We start from the raw sequence: 21275 nt of genomic DNA, 5'->3' as shown, positions 1-21275 counted from the left end.
AGACTGCCCACCTCTCCCATACATCATTGGGCCCAAATATCAGTTTTAAACTGTATTAATGTTAGTCTTATTGGCACAATAAAGATGTGGACACTAAACGAAAGTTAGGCTATGTTAATGAATATGTGTTATTTGATCTGATACTTTGCATTTATCAATTTATACAGGACCTCAAGACTAATAATAATAAAAATAAATCCACAACCACGTAAGATCTGCTAGTTACTCATTGCGAATGCATAGCATAGCCAAGTTAAAACTACATCACTATTCAGTAACTACCTGAACTGAACTGAGCTGAACGTCCTGCTCATCTTGTCCCTTATTTTCATAAAAAAAAACATGAAAAAATGTATTAAAATATATTAACAATGGAGAACCCTTAAAAATTTTAATGTGCATATTCTTACTTATATTTTTATACGAAACAGGATTTAAAATCACTAAATGGATGTCAAAATTCCGCACCTCAAAAATACAGCAGGCTTCTTTTTTTTCTTATTTTGCAGTTGTATGTAATGATGACTCACGGGATGGGGCGAAGTGAGGCAACTGCCCATGGACATCCGCAACTGTTGGTGTCAGGAGATGCGTTGCCGGCCTTTAAGGTTCTTAGCAAGAAATTGAACTTTATCAACAATGATATCTAACGACTGTTATATGTCGAAACATGATGTCACAGAAAATCATAACTTAAAAACCGTCAGCATTAAAAAATACTTTGAAAATTACTTTGAAATTTTGTATGATAACTAAACTTAATTATCTTACGAAAATCCATTCGATTTACAAGAAAATAAGAATAGGTACGTATTACAAAAACTATTATTGAAGTGAAACTTCTTTAGAATCGTTGTGATTTCAAACCGGATGCAACGGAAAAAACGACAGGTAAGAGACACATATACAAAAATGTGTAGGATGAAGCCGGAAAAAAATGAGACAGAAATATGCCTACTACTGAAGTGAAAATTCTTTAGCATCGTTGTGATTTGAAAGTCGATGAAACGAAAAAGGGGGACAGTAAAAAGAGACAGACACATAAATTTATAAGAAAAGTGGGAGAAAATGAAATAGTAAGCATTATACAGTATTTTGGTACCAGGCGATCATAGTTGAAGAAGAGATTGTCATATGTATGACGCGGGTACCTTAATAACGTCGTGCGCATAACGTTTTTCTACATATACACCAGGAGAACATAAATTTGGTAGCGGTAATAGTAATGTCTTTCATAGTCGTTGAAATCATATGTCATTCTAGCAGCATGTACCAGGACTTCATATGCAGTTTAGAGGTTTATGCACAATGCTGGTTTCACTTCTGACTTGTGTACTTTGTACGCACGCAATTTTTTTTAAAAAGCATTTTTTCATTTTTATTAAAATCTTTATTAAAATCTAAATAAATTTTTATTAAAATCACAAGCCCTACTAAACCCACTGAGGCGGTTTCATTGTTACTTCAGACTGTCGGAGATATTGTGAAAAAGAACACCAGTGTTCGTACTTTACCACACTCCAAAATAACTTTAAAACCATGGATCACTCCTGGTCTTCTAAAATGAATTCAACGCAGAGATCTACTACATAAAAAATGTAGAAAGTATACAGGAAATTTAACCTTGCTTGCTAATAATTATAAAAAGTATAGGAATATATAAATAATAATACACTAAAAACTATTAAACGTGCATATGAGCGAGTCGAAATAGAGAAACACTCTAAAAACCCAAAAGAACTTTGGAAGCTTATTAAGAAATTTAGTTACTTAAAAAAGGATAAAAAAGAACCTATCGAACTATTAACAGCGTCACCCCATCACCTGGAGGCACTTAACTCAATAAATGAATACTTCACAAGCATAGGCAATACATTAGCGCGAGATATCTTGATAAGAACAAACTCATCTGAATCTCAGTTAGCCAAAGATTGTACTCTTAGGGAAAATAAAATTTATTCTTTCGTCATGTTACCTACTGACTTTAACGAAGTGGCTAATATTATAATGAATAATTTAAAGGCGGAATGTGCGATAGGGTTAGATGATATATCGGGAAAAATAGTTAAAGATAATGTGGACATCTTAAAACAACCTCTATCATACATTTTTAACCTTTGCTTAGATGCTGGCGTCTTCCCGGATATATTTAAGCATGCTATAATTCGACCGATTTACAAGGCAGGTGGTAGAAACGTAGTCAGCAATTATAGATATATATATATATTAGATATATATATATCTATAATTGCTGACTACATACATACTACTACGATATATTAGATATATATACAGATAGCCATCTTCCCTAAACTACCAAAAATATTAGAACGTTTGGTAACTATCCGTTTAGTTAAGTACTTAAACTGAAATAAAATTATTTCATGTAACCAATTTGGTTTTCGAAGTAAGATCTCTACTTTTGATGCAGTCGATGCACTAACTGACTTTATTGTCTTAAACAGTGATAATGGACATAAATGTGCTGGATTATTCCTGGATTTGGCGCGTGTATTTTTCAGATGAACAGATTTGACTTGCGTAAGAAACAAAGAATTAGTTACTACGAACCGGACGAGCCGCCCTTCGACGACTATGTTTGTAAGAAAACTGCATTGAAGATTGTTTAGTTGTTATGTCAGCCATCAAATGACGAGCATGCGACTCACTTTATGGTCACCAACCAGCCACTACCTCCGATGATGCATCATCTTAGAAGATGTAGTATCTTAGATCATTCTTACGTCTAGATAGTCCGTGACAGCTGTGATAACGTCGAAAAAAATTAAGGTTGACAGTTTACCTCTATTTTGATTAATGCACGCACGATAAAGTAACAACCCGGCCTGTTTTTATTGGTTGTCTAGCAGCAAGAAGCTCTAGCTAGATATATAAATTATCTAGGAGTAGTATGTGTTGCCGCGTTGGAAAAAATTTCGTAAGTATTCATTATTATTATTATTTCAACCAGCGGGAGGTTTCTGAGCACAGCATACAGGCTAGCTGGCCTTTGCAGTATCTGATTAATGTTCAAGTATTATTTAGTTTCCGTATAAAGGGCGTTGTAGTTATTGAAATCACTGCGTTAATGATACTTAACATATAATGTCGCCAGGTGACTAGTGCAGTTGGAATTTTGTGTTTTTCAAGAATCCTGAGCGTTAATTCATTGTAATGGGGAGGGAGTAGCTTTTACTATTAGCAATCGAAGGTATAATAATTATTTACAATAACTTTTTTAGGGTCGGCTCTTGGTCCAAAACCGAAAAACGAAACACAACCATTACATACTTAGTATAATAGATACATACGTATAAGTATACATATTAACGTCTTGCTTGTCTCATCATATTTTCTCAAAATAAATATGACACCTGGTTCGGTCATGTAAAGTGGTGGAATATTACACGGTCAGGTTGAGGTTGTACTGACACAATCCCAGGCGGCAGGCCAGAGTACATATGACTTAACTGCCCCAACGGCCATTTGGTCGTCGAACTACGTTCCCTGCCAACTGCCACTTCCTGATTCGATTTCGCATATTTAAATATTTAAATCGCCATACTGTTATTAATCCTATTTATTATTTACTGCACATTTCATTCTAAATTTACTTCCGAGACCCCGCCTCTTATTACGTAGTATTATGAGTTAAAGTATGAAATTGACGATTTTTACTAAAAATTGCAATATTTATTCAATATTTAAAAATGTTTAATCAAAATAATTACCATAGATAACTATACATTGCTACCATGTAATAGGAAGGTAATATATGCATTTACGATAGAATTATGGTGATCTAGATTCAACCAACTGTGTGAAAGCATTTTGTATTGCCTCAGGAGGCAGTTTCCTCTCAGGAGAAGAAAACTTTTTATTACGTAGAAAACTATCCAAATCACGAAGAAAATGGAAGACCGTTGGAGGAAGGTCTGGCGAATACGGAGGGTGACAAATGGTTTGTAATTGCAGTTCCTGTAGAGTTAAAACGATTTCTCGTGCTGTGTGAGGGCTCGCGTTATCATGAAGCAATAATGGTGAAGATCGAATCATGAGTCGGGGCTGTTTCGCTAGTTTTGCTATAATTGTTCGGAGTTCCGCACAATAGACATCTGTCGTTATTGTTTGACCAGGTCGAAAAAAGCTATGGTGAATAACACCATGCTCAGACCACCAAATAGTTACCATTAGATACCTTTTTATTAGTAAGCTTTGCTTTAGGAAACTTTTGTGGCGTTTGACCTGGGGTCAGCCATTACTTTTTTGCTCATGGTTTTTGTAAAGACTCCACTTTTCATCGCATGTCACAATTCCATCCAATATTCCTTGATTTCTGTATCGATTCAACAAGGCAACACAAGTTTCAACTCGCGTTTCTTTCTGCAGATCAGTCAAATCATGAGGCACCCATTATTCATATTATATTTATTTTATTGATTCGACGCAAATGAAACAATACTGTTGGTAAGGAACCGTTAAACCATGCCGTTAATTCCTGGGTAGTTTGGCTCGGATCGCCTTCCACCATCTCTTTCAATTCTTGGTTATTCAGCTGTGTGGGGCGGTCTTTCACTGGTTCGTTCTTTACAAAAAAGTTTCCATTACGAAAGCGATTAAACCAAAATCGCACGGTGCGTCCATTAGCAGTGCCCTCTCCAAACACAACGCTGATATTGGGATCTTTTTCTGCTGCGACGGGGCTCGTATTCAAAAATCACTCGAATTTTCGAAGTATCCTTCTTTAGTGTCTAAGCTGTACAAAAAAAATGAACTTAATATTGATAGTCGAATATTATTTAAAAGAAAAACTACATAGGTACCATCTGAAAAAAGTTATACTCAAAAATCTCAAACCATGAATGTTCTATGTCAATTTGAAGTAGCAATTACAATAAAACGGCAATTTCATACTCTTATATGTATTTATGTATGTTAAGGTATAATTCTATTAAAAGTAACGGGGTAGACTAATATGTTTGAAGCTTGTCAATTCGAAAAATAGTACGTATTTTGGAAATACGACTCAATAATACAATATTATATTGTGTACAGTTTGTCCTTCGTTTCGAGATTATGTGTACGAATACTGCGCTATACATGGCCCGTTACTGATCATACCGGATGATAAGGTAAGTGGAAGTTATTATACCTACTCATAACTTAATTGCATGTACTGTTACTTTATGTGGCGTACTGACACCATATCAACTGGGAACGTTTCTTGCATCATTTCTTCTCTCTCAGAGCCCCGTTTGTTGCAACGGGTTTGTAAAATTTACAAAACTTACAACATATAAACGACTTTATGATATAATCAAAGATATGCGTTTCACCATTTACCATCACTTCGGAAAAGTTGAGCTTGAATGAGAAGTCGCGAGAAATTTACTGTCAATCTTTTATATGTCATTTTATTATTTTCATTGCCAATGTTTATGGTAGCAGTAGACTTGGGGATTGTATATCTCTTTTTACAAATAAATATACAAATGTGGAAGTGTTGCTTCTACGGTGTCTAGAGAATACCAGTGTTGAGAAGTATTAGTATTAGTCCATATTATTATTAGTTACAAGATTACTTTAAACTCTTAAAACCAAATAAACTTACTAACTATTATTAATTATATCAATATTAACAGATTCAGCATTTTACGAAATATTGAATTCAAATTCAAAGTGATTCAATAGATATAGTCATACGTAGTTTCTGCACTTAAACATTTATTTTACTTGGGTCAGTAAAAAAAGTAAATAAACCATAAAAAATAAAACAGAAAACGAGTTATCAGTACTGAAGGTGTATCAATCTACACACACTTTTTTTAATACAAGAGGAGGCAAACTGGCAAGAGGCTCACGTGATAGGAAGTGGTGAGGCAGCCGCTCATAGACATCGGCAACAACAGGTGTCAAGAGATGACTTGCCGGCCTTTAATTTGGGAGTATGCTCTTTACGTGAAGGTGGGTAAGTCGTATCGATTCGGGAAAACAGCAGCCGATAATTGATTCCACAGAGTGGCTGTGCGAGGCAAGAAATTTCTTGCAATACGCGCATGATAAATGCGGTATTAGAAAACACTGTAAATAAGAAGTAATAATATTATGTATACATTGTGGCATGTGAAAATTATGCTGAAGACAAATAAATATACATAACAGGATTCGCTTTGTCAGGGTTGTTGACTCATCCTAAACTGAGCACTACGCATGTACTGGCAATCGCTATTCCTTTAATGTTGCAACAGACTATAGGCGGTGATCACTTTCAATTGTTCTATTCCATAAACATCGTTATCGTTATAACAAAACTTTATTAAGATAAGTTTTTTTAAGATTTAAGATTGTAAAGAAAAAAGAAGTAGAAACATTATATATCTGAATCATTGATGTACAGATAACGCCACTAGTCGTTAACACGCATTGCATTGGTCGTTCTTAAGCGCACTCCGCGAAAGGAATTATTCTACAGAATTGAAAGTATGTGGGCTTTATGGTTCAGGAAATAGCGTGATGAGTTAATACATTTAAGTAATATATATAGTACATAGGTGAAAATCTCTTTCAAATATATACTTTTTATTGTATTTCTTTGGTTTTTACCTAAAACGATCCAATTTTAATTACCATGGAATATAAGGCGCCGGTTTGGGAGTGTTCGCTACGAGAACCCTACCACGTAATGTGCGGTTTGGACCGTACAGAGGAGTACGTAGTAAGGACGCTGCTTCAAACTACTGCTGGCAGGTGAGTCTACTAATACAAGTTAATAATTACCTTTTGGGATACCTTCATTTTCGCGCTACGATAATGGTACGCTGGCTGACGTAACACTACTCCACTTTGTATTTACTGCTTTCTGCAACCAATATCCAGAATTATATCATGACACGCCACAAATTCTACTTTTATTTTTTATATTATTATGTATTATTATTATATTATTACGTATACTTATACTTACCCAATATAAATGTGTACCGTCCACCGTAGTGGACTCTTGTTTTTATGTTCAAGCAACAAACTGAATGATAAAAAAAATTAAACAAAACCGACTACCAACATAACATACATGCCATATGGCGGGTGTGATTAAAAGGAATATTATATCAATAACTTTATATATGGAAGCTGTTTATAAAACTTGTATAGTGAAAAATGCTTAAAAAATTTATTCATCACTTCATATCTATTTTATTATTTAAGAATTTGATGTTATATTGTGTTTTATACTGTCGGTGATATCCTCAGATATACGACAAAGACCACAAACCCTCGCACATGGTGGACGCCGCAGACGGGAACAACTCCAATTGGATGCGGTTCATTAACTGCTCTAGACATTGGAGTGAACAGAACCTCATCGCGTTCCAGTACAAGGGAGAATTGTATTACTGGTAACATTTTTAGATTTTGCTTATATCATATCACGCGTCGTCTTAGATTTTAAAATTGGGTCCAAAGACTAAAGCCTGCAGAGAGATACAGGAAGCCTTAATTAAAAGACAAACAGAACTCAATTAAAAAAAGTCAAAGTTATCAAACAAGAACTAAGCAAATTATACAAAGCTAAACTTATAAACCAAATAATAAAGAAGATAATACATGTATAAAGAAAGCATTTAATGGACTTAATCATCATTAACTATGATCTACAAACTAGAACGTAAACATAACATCACAAATAGAAGACGTGATTATAAAGAACAAACAACCAACTTACTTAATGAAAAAAAAAACGTAAAAGAAAAATAAAATAAACTTTCTTGCAATCCACCAAGTACCTGAGACTGAAGTATGATCTAAATGTTTACGAGCATATAAAGAAACTAAAGGCGGAAAAAGGTCAAAATCCTGATGGAACAACTAATGAAAGCATAAAATGAGACGCACCTGTTCATACGTTACATGAGACAACTGTTTAATATTATAGTACTAGAAACAAAAGAGCCGTACAAAACAGGGAATCCACTAGAAATAGGAAAATTCAGATCGATAAGTCTAATTCAAATTCAAATTCAAATATTTTTACTCAAACTAGGATTTAAAATCACTTATTGAACGTCAAAAACTACCCATTCAAAAGAGACTGCCTCAGACCTGAGAAGAATGGGTGTAAGAAACTCAGCGGGGTTCTTATTTTAATATAAAATATGGATTACAATGTAATATCGTACAATAAACATTTATAATTAAAGAGCCTGAGGGTGTTCGCTTTATTCCCAGTCCGTGGTGTCATTAAGAAAATCGTTTATGCTATAATAACCTTTCCCAAACAAACGTTTTTTAACAATTCTTTTAAATTTCTTAACACATTTGTTTTGTACATTTTCTGGGATCATATTGTAGAAGCATATACATCGCCCAACAAAAGACTTACTAACTCGACCCAACCGAGTAGTAGGCATAACAAGTTTATGTTTGTTCCTCGTGTTACAGTTTCTTGAAAATTCCTCAATGTGCTTATGTACATACAGAACATTATCAAAAATGTATTGAGAAGCAACAGTCAAAATGTTTATTTCTTTAAATTTTTCTCTCAATGATTCTTTAGGACCTAGGTTATAAATCGCGCGAATAGCCCTCTTCTGCAGCACAAAGATAGTAATAATATCGGCCGCACTGCCCCATAACAATATACCATAGGACATAATACTATGAAAATAACTAAAGTATACTAATCTCGCCGTATCTATGTCAGTTAACCGTCTAATTTTCTTAACCGCATATGCTGCAGAACTAAGACTATTCGCCAATCCTTCAATATGGGAGCCCCACTGCAATTTGGAATCAAGAGTAATGCCAAGAAATACAGCAGATTCCACTGGTTTTACCACCTCTCCATTTAATAAAATATTCGCATCTACATTTTTGACATTTGGCGCGGTGAATTTAATATATTTGGTTTTATGACTATTTAACAATAAGTTATTGGCGCTAAACCAGTACACGATGTCAGTTAGAGCATTGTTTACTTCGCCATATAAAACTTGGCTTCGTTTCACTATGAATATAAGTGAAGTGACATCCGCAAACAATACCACCTTGTGTTTTTTTTCTACAAGGTTAGGTAGATCATTTATATAAATTAGGAAGAGGAAGGGTCCAAGAAAACACCCTTGTGGTACCCCCATACCGAGAGGAGTCCCAGGAGATCTCCTGCCATTCACCTCGATCCTCTGAATCCTATTATTTAAATATGTGATCAGAAGATCGAGTGCAGATCCTCTTATACCTTAGTGACATAGCTTCCTGACCAGCGTTGAATGTTGAACACAATCAAAAGCCTTAGATAAATCACAGAAGATACCAAGTGCATTCTGTGATTCCTCCCAGGCCTCAAAAATATTCCTGATGAGTTCAACACCTGCATCCGTAGTCGAGCGTCCCCTAGTAAAGCCAAATTGTTTAATATGAAGTAACTTATAAGTGTTAAAGTGAGTTAGCATTTGGCTTAAAATATTTTTTTCAAATATTTTACTAAGCGTCGGCAACACTGAAACAGGGCTATAGTTATTCGGGTCAGAAGTGAGTCCCGATTTAAATATTGGTGTAATTTTACTATTCTTCAGAAGGTCAGGAAACACGCCATGTGAGATACAGCTATTAAAAATTAGTGCTGGATATGGTGCTATGACGTCAATAACAGAACTTATTATTTTTACAGATATTCCCCATATATCAGCAGCTTTTTTCATATCTAAGGATCTGAAAGTTTTAATTATTTCTGCTGGGCTAACAACACTGAATTTGAAATTTTGTTTACATTCCTTAACACTTTCCAAAAGAAGTGATTTGGCAACACTGGTGGAGGAGACAAGGGTGCTTGAGATGGAATCTGGAATGTCAGAAAAAAAATCTCAAAAGCAGAAGCTACTTCCTGCTCAGAGTGGATTTTTGAATTGTTTATTATTAGATTATTATTGTTAATAACTTTCCAAGTCATTTTTATTTTATTTGAAGCATTTTTAATTTTTTCTCAAATATGCATTGCCTTAGCAAAGACTTGTCTATCCTCTGAGTAACGGCACCATAGGATACGAAACACTGTTTTTTATTCTTTAATTTATGACTACTTTCATTAAGAATTGTTTATTTCAAGCTCGTTAAATATTTTAGCACAATCAGAACTATTCCCCGCAATACGGAGCTGATGGTGTACTACGGAAGTGAGTTCGCACATCGCCTGCACGTCGATATCGGTCGATATAACTCTCCTGTAGACGAATTTGGTAATGAAATCGTACTATCGTTCGTTAACACGTACTTTCGGTCTTTTGTTCATCAAACTACCTTATGTCTGAAAACGTATTATAACAGAATACAGTTATGAAAACTTTATAAACGGATAAATATGAGATACTTATTCCTAATGTATGTAAATAGCTATTAATTTTAATACATTTCTTTGATATTATCTATAAGTCCCTTACTCCTACGGATGGATAAGATCTTTGAGGGAGACCTTTCTCCAGCAGTGGACGACGGCACTATACGAAGGTTAGGTTATGTTAATGGATCAATTTAAACAGGACCTCACGACTAATAATAATAAAAATAAATCCACAACGACGCATGATCTGCTAGTTACTCATAACGAATGCACAGCATAGCCAACTTAAAACAACGACGTTATACGGTACCTACCTTATTATAAATAATATTAAAAATAATATACCCTTGAAATGGCAAAGTAAAAATAAATAAATGAAAGTGAAAGCATGCTTCGTCAGTTTCCGTGACGCAGTCCAAACAAAAATCTCCGAAAATATGAAATACGCAATAGCAAATATTCACTTATATATAAACTATAAAAACAGAGCGAATCACAATTAGAATCGTCAACTGGCTGTATGGGCTCGAACAATTTGCCTATCCTAATATTGGACGAAGAAACCAAAAAAAAAAAGATCTGCAAACTGCACTTTACATGGGCGTTTTTTGTGTACCTTGACTTTTGTCCTGTCCTATGGCTGTTTTACGCCTTTAATTATTTTTGTTACACATGTTTACGTGAAATTATTTTTTTGTATGAATAAACATGAAATCGATTTATATTTTTACTACTTTAATAACTGTTACCTATACTGATATAAAATAATTAATTATTTAAATTGAAAATACCCCATTTTTAAGGGTGTCTCACGAAAGGTGGCATTCAGAAAAACATAAATAATTGTTATGTGTTCTTAAGGAGCGCTGTACCTATTTTTAAAGCAAGTATTAATCTGATCTCATTGCATTGATTTTAGTACTATTTCGGTACTGCATTTGCGTGATGACATTTTAATGATAAAGATATTAGAGTCGCAATGCCAAAACGTAACTCAGTAGAAAAAAACATTATTAAAACAAAAGGAATTATATTCTAACTCCGTAGAACATTAAGATACTTAAGCTGAGACAAATATTAATAACATTTAGTACTAATCAGTTTGCTTTTTATGAGAGCTTATACTACTTTCACTTAACTAAGATTACAAGAAAACCCATAAATATCAATTAGTAGTCAATAATTCTTTTTCGTCAAATATTGATTTTGTCACACACGCAATAACACAAAAATTTAATTGTCTTTGGTACACAAATATAAATAAACTCCCACATTGCATGCAATGACATGAATTAAAGTCTTACCATAGACTAACTTCAGCCATTGTATCTTATAAATTGCACGATTCAAGAAAATAAACAAATATTTAAATTTTTTTTATTTAGCAACTGTGAATTTTATATTTTTTAATGATTTTGGCTCATTATAAAACAAAGAATTGTGTACGCTAATTGTGTAATTTTCTGTAACAGCTGGAATCAAAAATTGTCAGTCCCCTTTACTACTTCTAACCCAAATTCGCTGCCCGAATCGACGTGAAGCGAATACATTGTGTACGGGTCGATCGTTTGGCATGGTGTAGAGACTTCACATTGTGTTTGTAATGTAAAGGGATAGCTCTGCTTTTTACTACATGCTTACCTTCAAAACAGCGCTTACACATTCTTAAAAGAACTGTAACTTCTATTCCTCTGAAGTAAGAAGCAAGATTATAAAGGCGTCAGTAATTACTTGAATTAATATTATTATCGTGTTAACTGGTACGTCCACGTACTTTATGTGAACCATGATTGTCTGTCTTATCTTACATTGGTATTTTAATATTTCTTGGATCCTAATCCAAATATTATTTACAAGTAACTCACTAAGTAGCGCATCCAAAGTAATAAACGTACCATAGGTGACACACGTACATAAGCGAGAAATATTCAATATAATTTTGTACTTTACAGTTATACGACTAGCAGCTAGCTATGAACACTACGATAAAATATACGCAGAATTGACCAATCCAAGTAATAATAGTGGAACTCCATTGCTTCCGAGTGGAACTCCGAAGCATTCGGTTGATTTGACGGAAAAAAAGAAAATTATCCCAGTTAAAAAGTCGAATTCAAGCAATGTTAATGGACCAACGCACAATCAAACTATTGTTTCGAAGAGAACTAATAAAATACATTCAGATACAAAGTTTTATGTCAGTATCGTCAGTGAAACAACCAATCAATCTGATAAATTGAAAGAACATAACACATTATATAGAGATAAAAAGTCTCAATCGGATAATATTACTAGAACAACGCCCAACGAACCTGATGCTTCAAAGGTACATAACACATGTGAAATAACTGAATCCAGTTATGTTGGCGGAACAATGTCCAATCAATGTAGTTATGTAAAGCAAGGTACAGGTCAACATAATGGTGAAAAACCACACTCTCGTGATGAGTGTGGTCAGAGTATCACTGCATCTGGTCATTTGACGAACCACAAAAGAATACACACCTGCGATACACCGTACCCATGCAATATATGTGGTAAGAGTTTCAATAAATCTAGTGATTTGAAGAGACATAGTAGAATACATACCGGTGATAAACCTTACCCATGCAATGTGTGTGGTAAGAGTTTCAGTGAATCTGGTCATTTGAAAAGACATAGTAGAATACATACCGGTGATAAACCTTACCCGTGCAATGTGTGTGGTAAGAGTTTCAGTGAATCTGGTCATTTGAAGACACATAGTAGAATACATACCGGTGATAAACCTTACGCATGCGATGTGTGTGGTAAGAGTTTCAGTAAATCTGGTCATTTGAAGACACATAGTAGAATACATACCGGTGATAAACCTTACCCATGCAATGTATGTGGTAAGAGTTTCATTCAATCTAGTGATTTGAAGAGACATAGTCGAATACATACAGGTGACTAACCTTACCCGTGCAATGTGTGTGGTAAGAGTTTCAGTCAATCTGGTATTTTGAAGACACATAGTAGAATACATACCGGTGAAAAACCTTACGCATGCGATGTGTGTGGTAAGAGTTTCAGTAAATCTGGTCATTTGAAGACACATAGTAGAATACATACCGGTGATAAACCTTACCCATGCAATGTGTGTAGTAAGAGTTTCAGTGAAACTGGTAGATTGAAGAGACATAGTAGAATACATACCGGTTATAAACCTTATCCATGCAATGTATGTGGTAAGAGTTTCAGTGAAACTGGTAAATTGAAGAGACATAGTAGAATACATACTGGTGATAAACCATATATATGCGACATTTGTCCGCTGAAATTTACTCATAAACAATGTCTTGTTAAATATTTACAGAAACATTTGTTATAATAATAACTTGTATATTTCTCGTGTGTACAAGGCTCCTCGTTACTTTGTAAATATGAACCGGTTTCTGTGATTGTCTCAGCTCTAAACCATACATACATACGATACGAGTTTCGTATTTGAAAACATTTGAAAGATATTATTAATTTTTACAAACGTTCAAGGTAAGGTATAATTTGTTACAATAATTGAACTTCAATTTCAAGGACATTAAAAACTAGGTTAAGTTCATGAAGGAGAATGTATTAATATTTTAATATTACAATTAAAATCATTTTTAACCGACTTCAAAAAGGAGGAGGTTATCAATTCAATCGGTATTTTTTTATGTATGTACACCGGTTACACTGAGATTTATGATTCGATTTACGTAATTCTTTTATTTGATGTGATATAGATGCCATTTGGTCCAAAAAAAATCACATAGTTTGGCCCAGTAGTTCTTATTTTATGAACATTTATATGAAAATTTTCGTCTATCTGGATCACATAATTGTTTTTTGTGTACGGCTTTATTGCAGTTTTCATTTAGGTTAATTCTATATTATTATTAACTGACACTAAAATGTAAAAATTAAAAAAACTACGTTTAAAAAGACCGACTTCAAAAACTGAAAAGTATAAAAAAATTAAAATTTTTATTTAATACTCCTCTTATGCAAACCTTTACCTTAAATATTAAGAAAACACTATTATTTGTATGTATGTACCTATTGATAGTATTAAGGTTTGTAATCGATTACAGTTTGATATTGTTCATAGATGTCGCCCTAAGCCATCAAGGACGCATTATCTAAGTTTATTATAGGACTGTGACCTTACTAATTATGTAACTGGTGAATATACTAGAGAGCTCGATTGCCTTCGTGTGCCGAGTCTGCTAGCGACTCGCACCGGCGCTCGGGCCCTTATAGTGTTACAGCATATTGTGCTACTTTGTACTGAAACCTTGTTTTTGCCACGGTTAGTGTTCTGGGTAAACACGACACCCCCTCCGGTCTGGGTCCGGTCTGCCTCCTGAGGCAAACCCCGGGAACCAGCCCGGTGGGGTGCTGGCGTGCCAGCACCTCCGCTTGGGCCGCGCCTAAAGGCAAGGCAAAAAAAAAATATAAAAAAAAAACAGCATGCCACCACCAATCCTGCTGCTGATGTCACAGCGACGCGCGACTCGACCGCGCCCACTTCGACGTAAGGTTTTTGTGCGGTCGGCAATCTCCGGCCTTGAGGCCGGGCTGGACGCAATGATAGCGTCCGGCCAAGCCACCCTCGCTGCTGGCGCAACGAGGCGCCCCGAAGCCGCTCAAGCGGGTCCTTCAACGGGAGCCGGTGAAGCGACCTTCGCAGCGAGTCCGCTGACGCCGTCACTGGCACGAACACCACCGAGTATACCGACCCTGTCGCCAGGCTCTCCAATGGAGACCGCGACAAGCCCAACATACGCGGCTACGACCGCGTCCAAAAAGACGCCGACGACGGGCGACGTCACCGCATCCGCCGCCTCCGCCACCGCTACCGCTGCGACCGCCACCACCACCTCAGCCACTCCGACCACCAAAGCGACCAGTCGCTACCCACCGCTGATTGTGGAGGTGCTTCCCGACTGGCCGACGCATTTCCGGGAGCTCAAAAAGCTACTCGGCCACACACCTTACGGACGCCCGTTTGGCAAAGGCGTCCGCTTCATCCCCAAGTCGGACCAGGAGTTCCGCCACATCCAGCGCTACCTCACGCAGCTGGAAAGTGTCGCTGAAATCTCCTGGTTCTGCTACTCGCTCCCCGCGGAGAGGAGCGCTAAGGTAGCAATACGGGGCCTGCCGGCAAACACAGAGCCGGCACAAGTGGACGCGGAGCTGCGTGAGCTCGGATACATCCCGGAGCACGTGCGCGCGATCCCCGCGCGCCCAGGCAGACCGGGATGTCTGATGTTCGTGCAACTCCAGCGTACGCCAAATCTCATCCCGGGTATATATGAGGTGCACGAGCTCCTCTGTATGCCCGGGATCACCATCGAGGCGTGGCGCGGCAGAAAGGGACCAGCGCAGTGCCATCGCTGCCAGCAGTTTCGGCACTCCTCGCACAACTGCCACCGGCCCATTGCCTGTGTGCGGTGTGGGGACAACCATCCTGCACGAGAGTGCCAGCGCCCCAGGGAGGACCCGCCGACGTGCGCCAACTGCGGTGGCGCGCACACGGCGAACAACGCAAACTGCCCGGTGTTCCGCAAACAGACGCGCAACCGCCGGGCGGGCACCATCGCACGCACCGCCTCAACAGCGCGCGCGTATCCTCCCACTGCCCACGCATTAGAGGCCGACGCGCCCGGCTCGCTCATGGCTGTCGCCAACCAGCCACGGCAACCGGCTAAACGCCGACGCAAACGCGGGAAACGCGCTCAAGCGCGCCAAGGCGCCCTACCTGCCGCACCACCTACTGCGACACGCGCTGCTGCGCCCGCCGCACTGCAGCCTACCGAGCGCAGTACAAAATCGTCCAAGCCCACCGTGGTTGCCGCCCCCGCAGGGGGGATGAAGGCAAAGCGAGTGACGCCGCTGGACCCGCGACTCATCAAAGTTATCAGCACATTGAATCATGTGCTGATGGCCATCCAGGAGAAGCGTGACCCTATTCCGCTGATCCTGGGTTGCATCACGGAGCTCTGCACCTTTTATGGCTAAGCTCCGCATCGTGTTTTGGAACGCCGACGGGCTTTCATCACAAAAAGCCCGTCTCTTCAAGACTTTGCTTTCTCAGCGTCGAGTGGACATCGGCCTGATCAGCGAGACTCACCTCAGACCGGTAGACAAGTTGAAGGTTTCCGGATACTACGTCTACCGGGAGGACCACGCCTCGCCGATCGGGACTGCTTACAGGGGATTAGCAGTCTTGGTCCGTCGGAACGTCATTCACCAACTGCTGCCAGTACCTCAACTGCAGACGTCGTATGCCCTAGGCGTGGAGATCTGCATCGAACATCAGCCCACCCGTGTGTTCGCTTTCTACAAGCCGCCGCAGAACCGACTCGCAGTGGCTGATGTCCACACCTTGTTGGACTCGCTGCTGCCCACGATTGTCGCGGGCGACTTCAACGCGAAACACACGGCGTGGAACTCCAATATCGTGAGCCCAGATGGCAGACGCCTCCTGGACGACGCAGATCGCCACGGTTACCAGGTGCTAGGACCAGAGGTCCCGACGCACTACCCGTACTGTGCAGCCCACATGCCAGACGTCCTTGACATAGCCGTCACGTGCGGCCTAGCTGCCGCACCGTCGTTAGACGTTCTGGATGACCACCTCATCTCCGACCACCAAGCAGTCCTTTTGACGCTGAAGACAACCCCGATGACGACATCGCTGCCTTCTCCGAAGCATCGCCAGGACTGGCGAATCTTCGCCGAACACATGGCCGAACATTCGCCATCCTTTAGAGTAGAGAGCCCTGCAGACGTTGATCGACTCGCCACGGACCTCAGCGCAACAGCGTCCAATGCGCTTCGAGAGTCCAGACTCGACGCTGCATCTACTCGTAGACAACCCCAGCTCCCTGCCTACATACAAGCGATTCCAGACGAGCGGTTGCAGACGAATCCTGGCACTCCGCCATTGAGCGAGCCGGTGACGACTGGTCTGGCATGCACCGCCTATGCCGCCAACTCTCCGGGAAGCCCTCCCCGATTAGACCCCTCATGGCCAGTGACGGAACCCCACGTTACCGAGCTGAGGATCGAGCGGAGATATTTGCGGACTACCTGGAGACGCAGTTTACACCCAACCCGACCGCAGATGTGCAGCACGTAGAGACCATCGAGCGACATGTGAAGAACTACTTCGAGTCGCCGATAGTACCGACAGAAGACCCCGTCGTGTTCTCCCCCGGACAAGTCCAAAGGATGATTCGGCGAACTAGACTGCGCAAAGCACCCGGCCCTGATCGAGTCACCAACGAAGCCCTGCGTCACCTACCTCCGCGAGCAATCGCGACTCTGACGCGGCTCTTCAACGGAATCCTCCGTACCGGGCACTTTCCATCATCGTGGAAGCTCGGCCGAGTCATCCTGATTCCCAAGCAAGGCAAGAACATCATGCTGCCTGGGAGTTACCGTCCCATCACTCTTCTATCCACCACCTCGAAAGTCTTCGAGAAGCTACTGTTGCTGCACATCACGCCGCATCTTCAGCCACGCGACGAACAGTTCGGTTTCCGTGCCGAACACTCCACCACTTTACAAGTGACGAGGGTACTGCACCATCTCGCTACCGCCTACAACAAGCGAGAGCAGTCTGTTGCAGTATTCCTCGATATGGAGAAGGCGTTCGATCGCGTCTGGCACGCCGGCCTCGTGTACAAGCTGTCCACGTCTACTACTCCCCGCCGAGTAGTTAAGACTGTGGCCACCTTTTTGGAAGACAGACGTTTTCAAGTGGCGGTTGAAGACGCTCTGTCCACGGAGCGCCCCATCCGAGCTGGTGTGCCCCAGGGAAGCTGCCTGTCGCCCGTCTGCTACAGCAGATACACGGACGACATTCCAGTCGCCGACGGCGCCATTTTAGCGCTGTATGCTGACGACGCGGCGTTCATTACCACCTCGCTGAATGCCCCGCATGGAGCGCTGAAGATGCAGCGAGCACTGGACGCGATTCCCACCTGGCTGAAGGACTGGAGACTCAAGGTCAATGTGGCGAAGACTCAGGCGATTTCCATCGGGCGGGCGCGCCTATTGCTGCCCCCGGTGTCACTCATGGGCGAGACCGTCGTATGGTCCCCGAAGGCCAAATACCTCGGCGTGACCATCGACAGGACACTCTCGATGCGGCCCCATGTTAAGAACGTGGTTGCCCAGACGCGCGCCGCACGGAACGTTCTCCGACCCGTGCTGGCGTCCCACCTGCCTCTCCGTACGAAGTTGTGCGTATACAAGGCGTACGTTCGCATGCGACTCACCTACGCTGCCCCCGCCTGGTTTGCGCTGACAAGCGAGACGGGTCGCAAGTCGCTGCGAGTGCAGCAGTCGCTGACGCTCCGCACCATCTCCGGAGCACCACGCTTCGTACGAAATCAGGTCATCTCCAGAGACCTGCGCATGGAGAGCCTGGACGACTTCGTTCGTCGCCTGAGCACCTCTATGTTCGCGCGCGCTGATGGAGCGCGATCCCAGCATTTGCGTGGCATCGCGCCATACCATCGACGACCGCCGGACAGAAGAGGACTACCACGTGACCTAGTCTCCTAGGACAAGACTGCTTCCTCGCCGCTGGCTGATGGGCGCTCACCGGTACACTACCGGCGGGCTCGATCTCGCTGAGCGGCGGGCGCAAGCTAACCACGGACCTACAAACCGGCTGCAGTCCGCAGATCGCTCGCGACACTACGCGGGCTTGATCGCACTGTAGCAAGATACCACCGGACATGACACCACGGACCAACCGGTCCCACCCAGTGCCCCGTCTGTAGTTGCAGGCGGCGTTTATACTACTGAAAGGGGCCATCGCCCCGAACAGTTACCCCGAGGCCCGTAAGGACCTACGCGGAAGACCCACCAGGTGAATATACTTCCCACAAGCACACAGCCGTTCTGAGGTTCGAGTCTCCTTAGGAGACGCCCCGCGACTGTTGTTGCGTAGTCTTTGCGGCCTCCACGGCCCACGTCCTACTTCGCTGTGAAAGCCAGAGCTGCTAACAGCACAGAGGAGGTTTTAGTCGGTATGGGGTGTCCGCTTACGCGGACACTCGAGTCCGACATATTACGCCCCGTTCCGGGGCGTAAATACGTAACAGTATTTCCTCCTCTCAAAAAAAAAAAAAAAAAGGTGAATATACGATTGGTACGCCCCTATTAAGTGTTTTAATACCTTAGTTAGTGGGATATTTTTGGGACTTGTACAGATAGGTTTTAAGTCGGTACCAAGCCAAATGTAATAAAGGTACCTACACTCGCCACGCGTGACTTTGAGCGGCTTTATAGCTTCGTCTAGAATAAAACAATCCAAGCGTACAGACACGCGTGGCCAGATAGCCTAAATAATTACAGTAAGTAAGCTGTTTATAATATTAAGTTTTATTTTTGTTTAGGGCTTGGCACTGACTTAAAACCTATCAATAGGTATCACATACAAATAATAGTAGTTTCTTCATATTAAAAGTAAAGGTTTGCATAAGAGGTGTATTAAATAAAATTTTTAGTTATTTTATACTTTTCAGTTTTTGAAGTCGGTTTTTTTAAACGTATTTTTTTTGTGTTTTCAGATAATGTATCAGATTCTGGTATAACTAATAAACTAGATATTAAGCTGCGCTTACAATAATATAAATCGTATAAATTAATTTCGTTTGCTCAGCCGATGACGCTTTCGATACTATAATATTATATGTAAACGTATTGCCAAATAATTTAATAACAGTTATTGACTGAATTATTTGTATATAAAGGTATGTATTTATCGGTCAAAAATATAGGTTCCGGATAAGTTATCACCAACATTATATCATATCTTATTATATATTTCTTTTGTGAGTCTGTTGTAAATGAACTCCTCCTAAACGGCTGGACCGATTTTTATGAATCTTACTGTGTGTCTTCAGGTTGATTCGAGAATGGTAAAGATTCACAATTGAACTAGCTCCTAAACGGCTGGACCGATTTTTCAAATTTAAGACGTGTGTACAGGACAACGTCTGTCGGGTCCACTAGTACTATATATTCTCCGAAACACCCTGCATCTTATGGTAGTTGTATAGCTAAATTATAGTTAGTTAGAACCCTAAGTATTTTAATTACAAAATTATTAGATAATGAGTTAAATGCGTACAAACAAACTCCATTTGTATTAAGTATGATATTAGTAAGGTACTTACATATTAGGTACATGTTAACCAATTAACACTCAAAAATATGTTAAATTTTCGACTTTTTGCATTGGGTGACACATCTCAATGTTTGTACCGGCTTTAAGTTTCATCAAATTTTATTTTTTGTCTAAAATGCGAAATCGAGTGCTGTTTTTTTTTTACTTTCTTTATTTTATGATGTTTTTGGCAATTTAAATGAAGGTATTTGATGCCCACATTTTTATTTACTTATTTTATTATTTGTGTTATTCCAATGTACCAAGAAAAAGTGATGTCTTTCAAATGATTTTATATGTCATGTCATGATATGTTATATGTCATAGATTTTATTTAACTATAATTTGTGTTAATTTATTAAAACATATACAAGGCTGATGGTGTTTTTATTCTTTGGAAATTAACCAGGGCAGCGCCGGACCGACCGTCGTGGAAATCTTTGTGGGAGGCCTTTGTCCAGCAGTGGACGTCTTCCCGCTGATGATGATGATCCTGTGGGAGGCTCCTTTGTACAGGAAGCCGGCTAGATTATGGGTACCACAACGGCGCCTTAGCTAGTGAAATTACTGGGCAATTGAGACTGAACATCTCATGTCTTAAGGTGACGAACGCAACTGTAGTAATGCTCAGAATTTTCGGGTTTTCAAGAATCCTGAGCGGCAATGCATTGTAATGTGTTGGGCGCAATTACCATCAACGTCAACAACCTGCTCATCTCGTCACTTATTTTCATAAAAAAATGTTTCATA

The 21275-nt window shown here is 40.1% G+C and overlaps 1 protein-coding gene across 1 annotated transcript in view; it reads left to right on the top strand.

The window, feature by feature from the left end:
- LOC126965482 (histone-lysine N-methyltransferase PRDM9-like) overlaps nucleotides 1-21275 on the top strand; it is a 132956-nt gene that overhangs the window by 38212 nt on the left and 73469 nt on the right. Inside the window, exons 4-7 of the mRNA XM_050809114.1 lie at nucleotides 6641-6747; nucleotides 7252-7397; nucleotides 10120-10232; nucleotides 12286-12744. Of these exons, the coding sequence (XP_050665071.1) occupies nucleotides 6641-6747; nucleotides 7252-7397; nucleotides 10120-10232; nucleotides 12286-12744 (825 nt within the window). The remainder of the gene's footprint in view (nucleotides 1-6640; nucleotides 6748-7251; nucleotides 7398-10119; nucleotides 10233-12285; nucleotides 12745-21275) is intronic.

The sequence above is a fragment of the Leptidea sinapis genome, chromosome 7 (genome assembly GCF_905404315.1).
Source record: "Leptidea sinapis chromosome 7, ilLepSina1.1, whole genome shotgun sequence".
Lineage (NCBI taxonomy): Eukaryota > Metazoa > Arthropoda > Insecta > Lepidoptera > Pieridae > Leptidea > Leptidea sinapis.
Note: the sequence above shows the minus strand (reverse complement) of the source record. Positions and strands in the feature narration are given on the sequence as shown.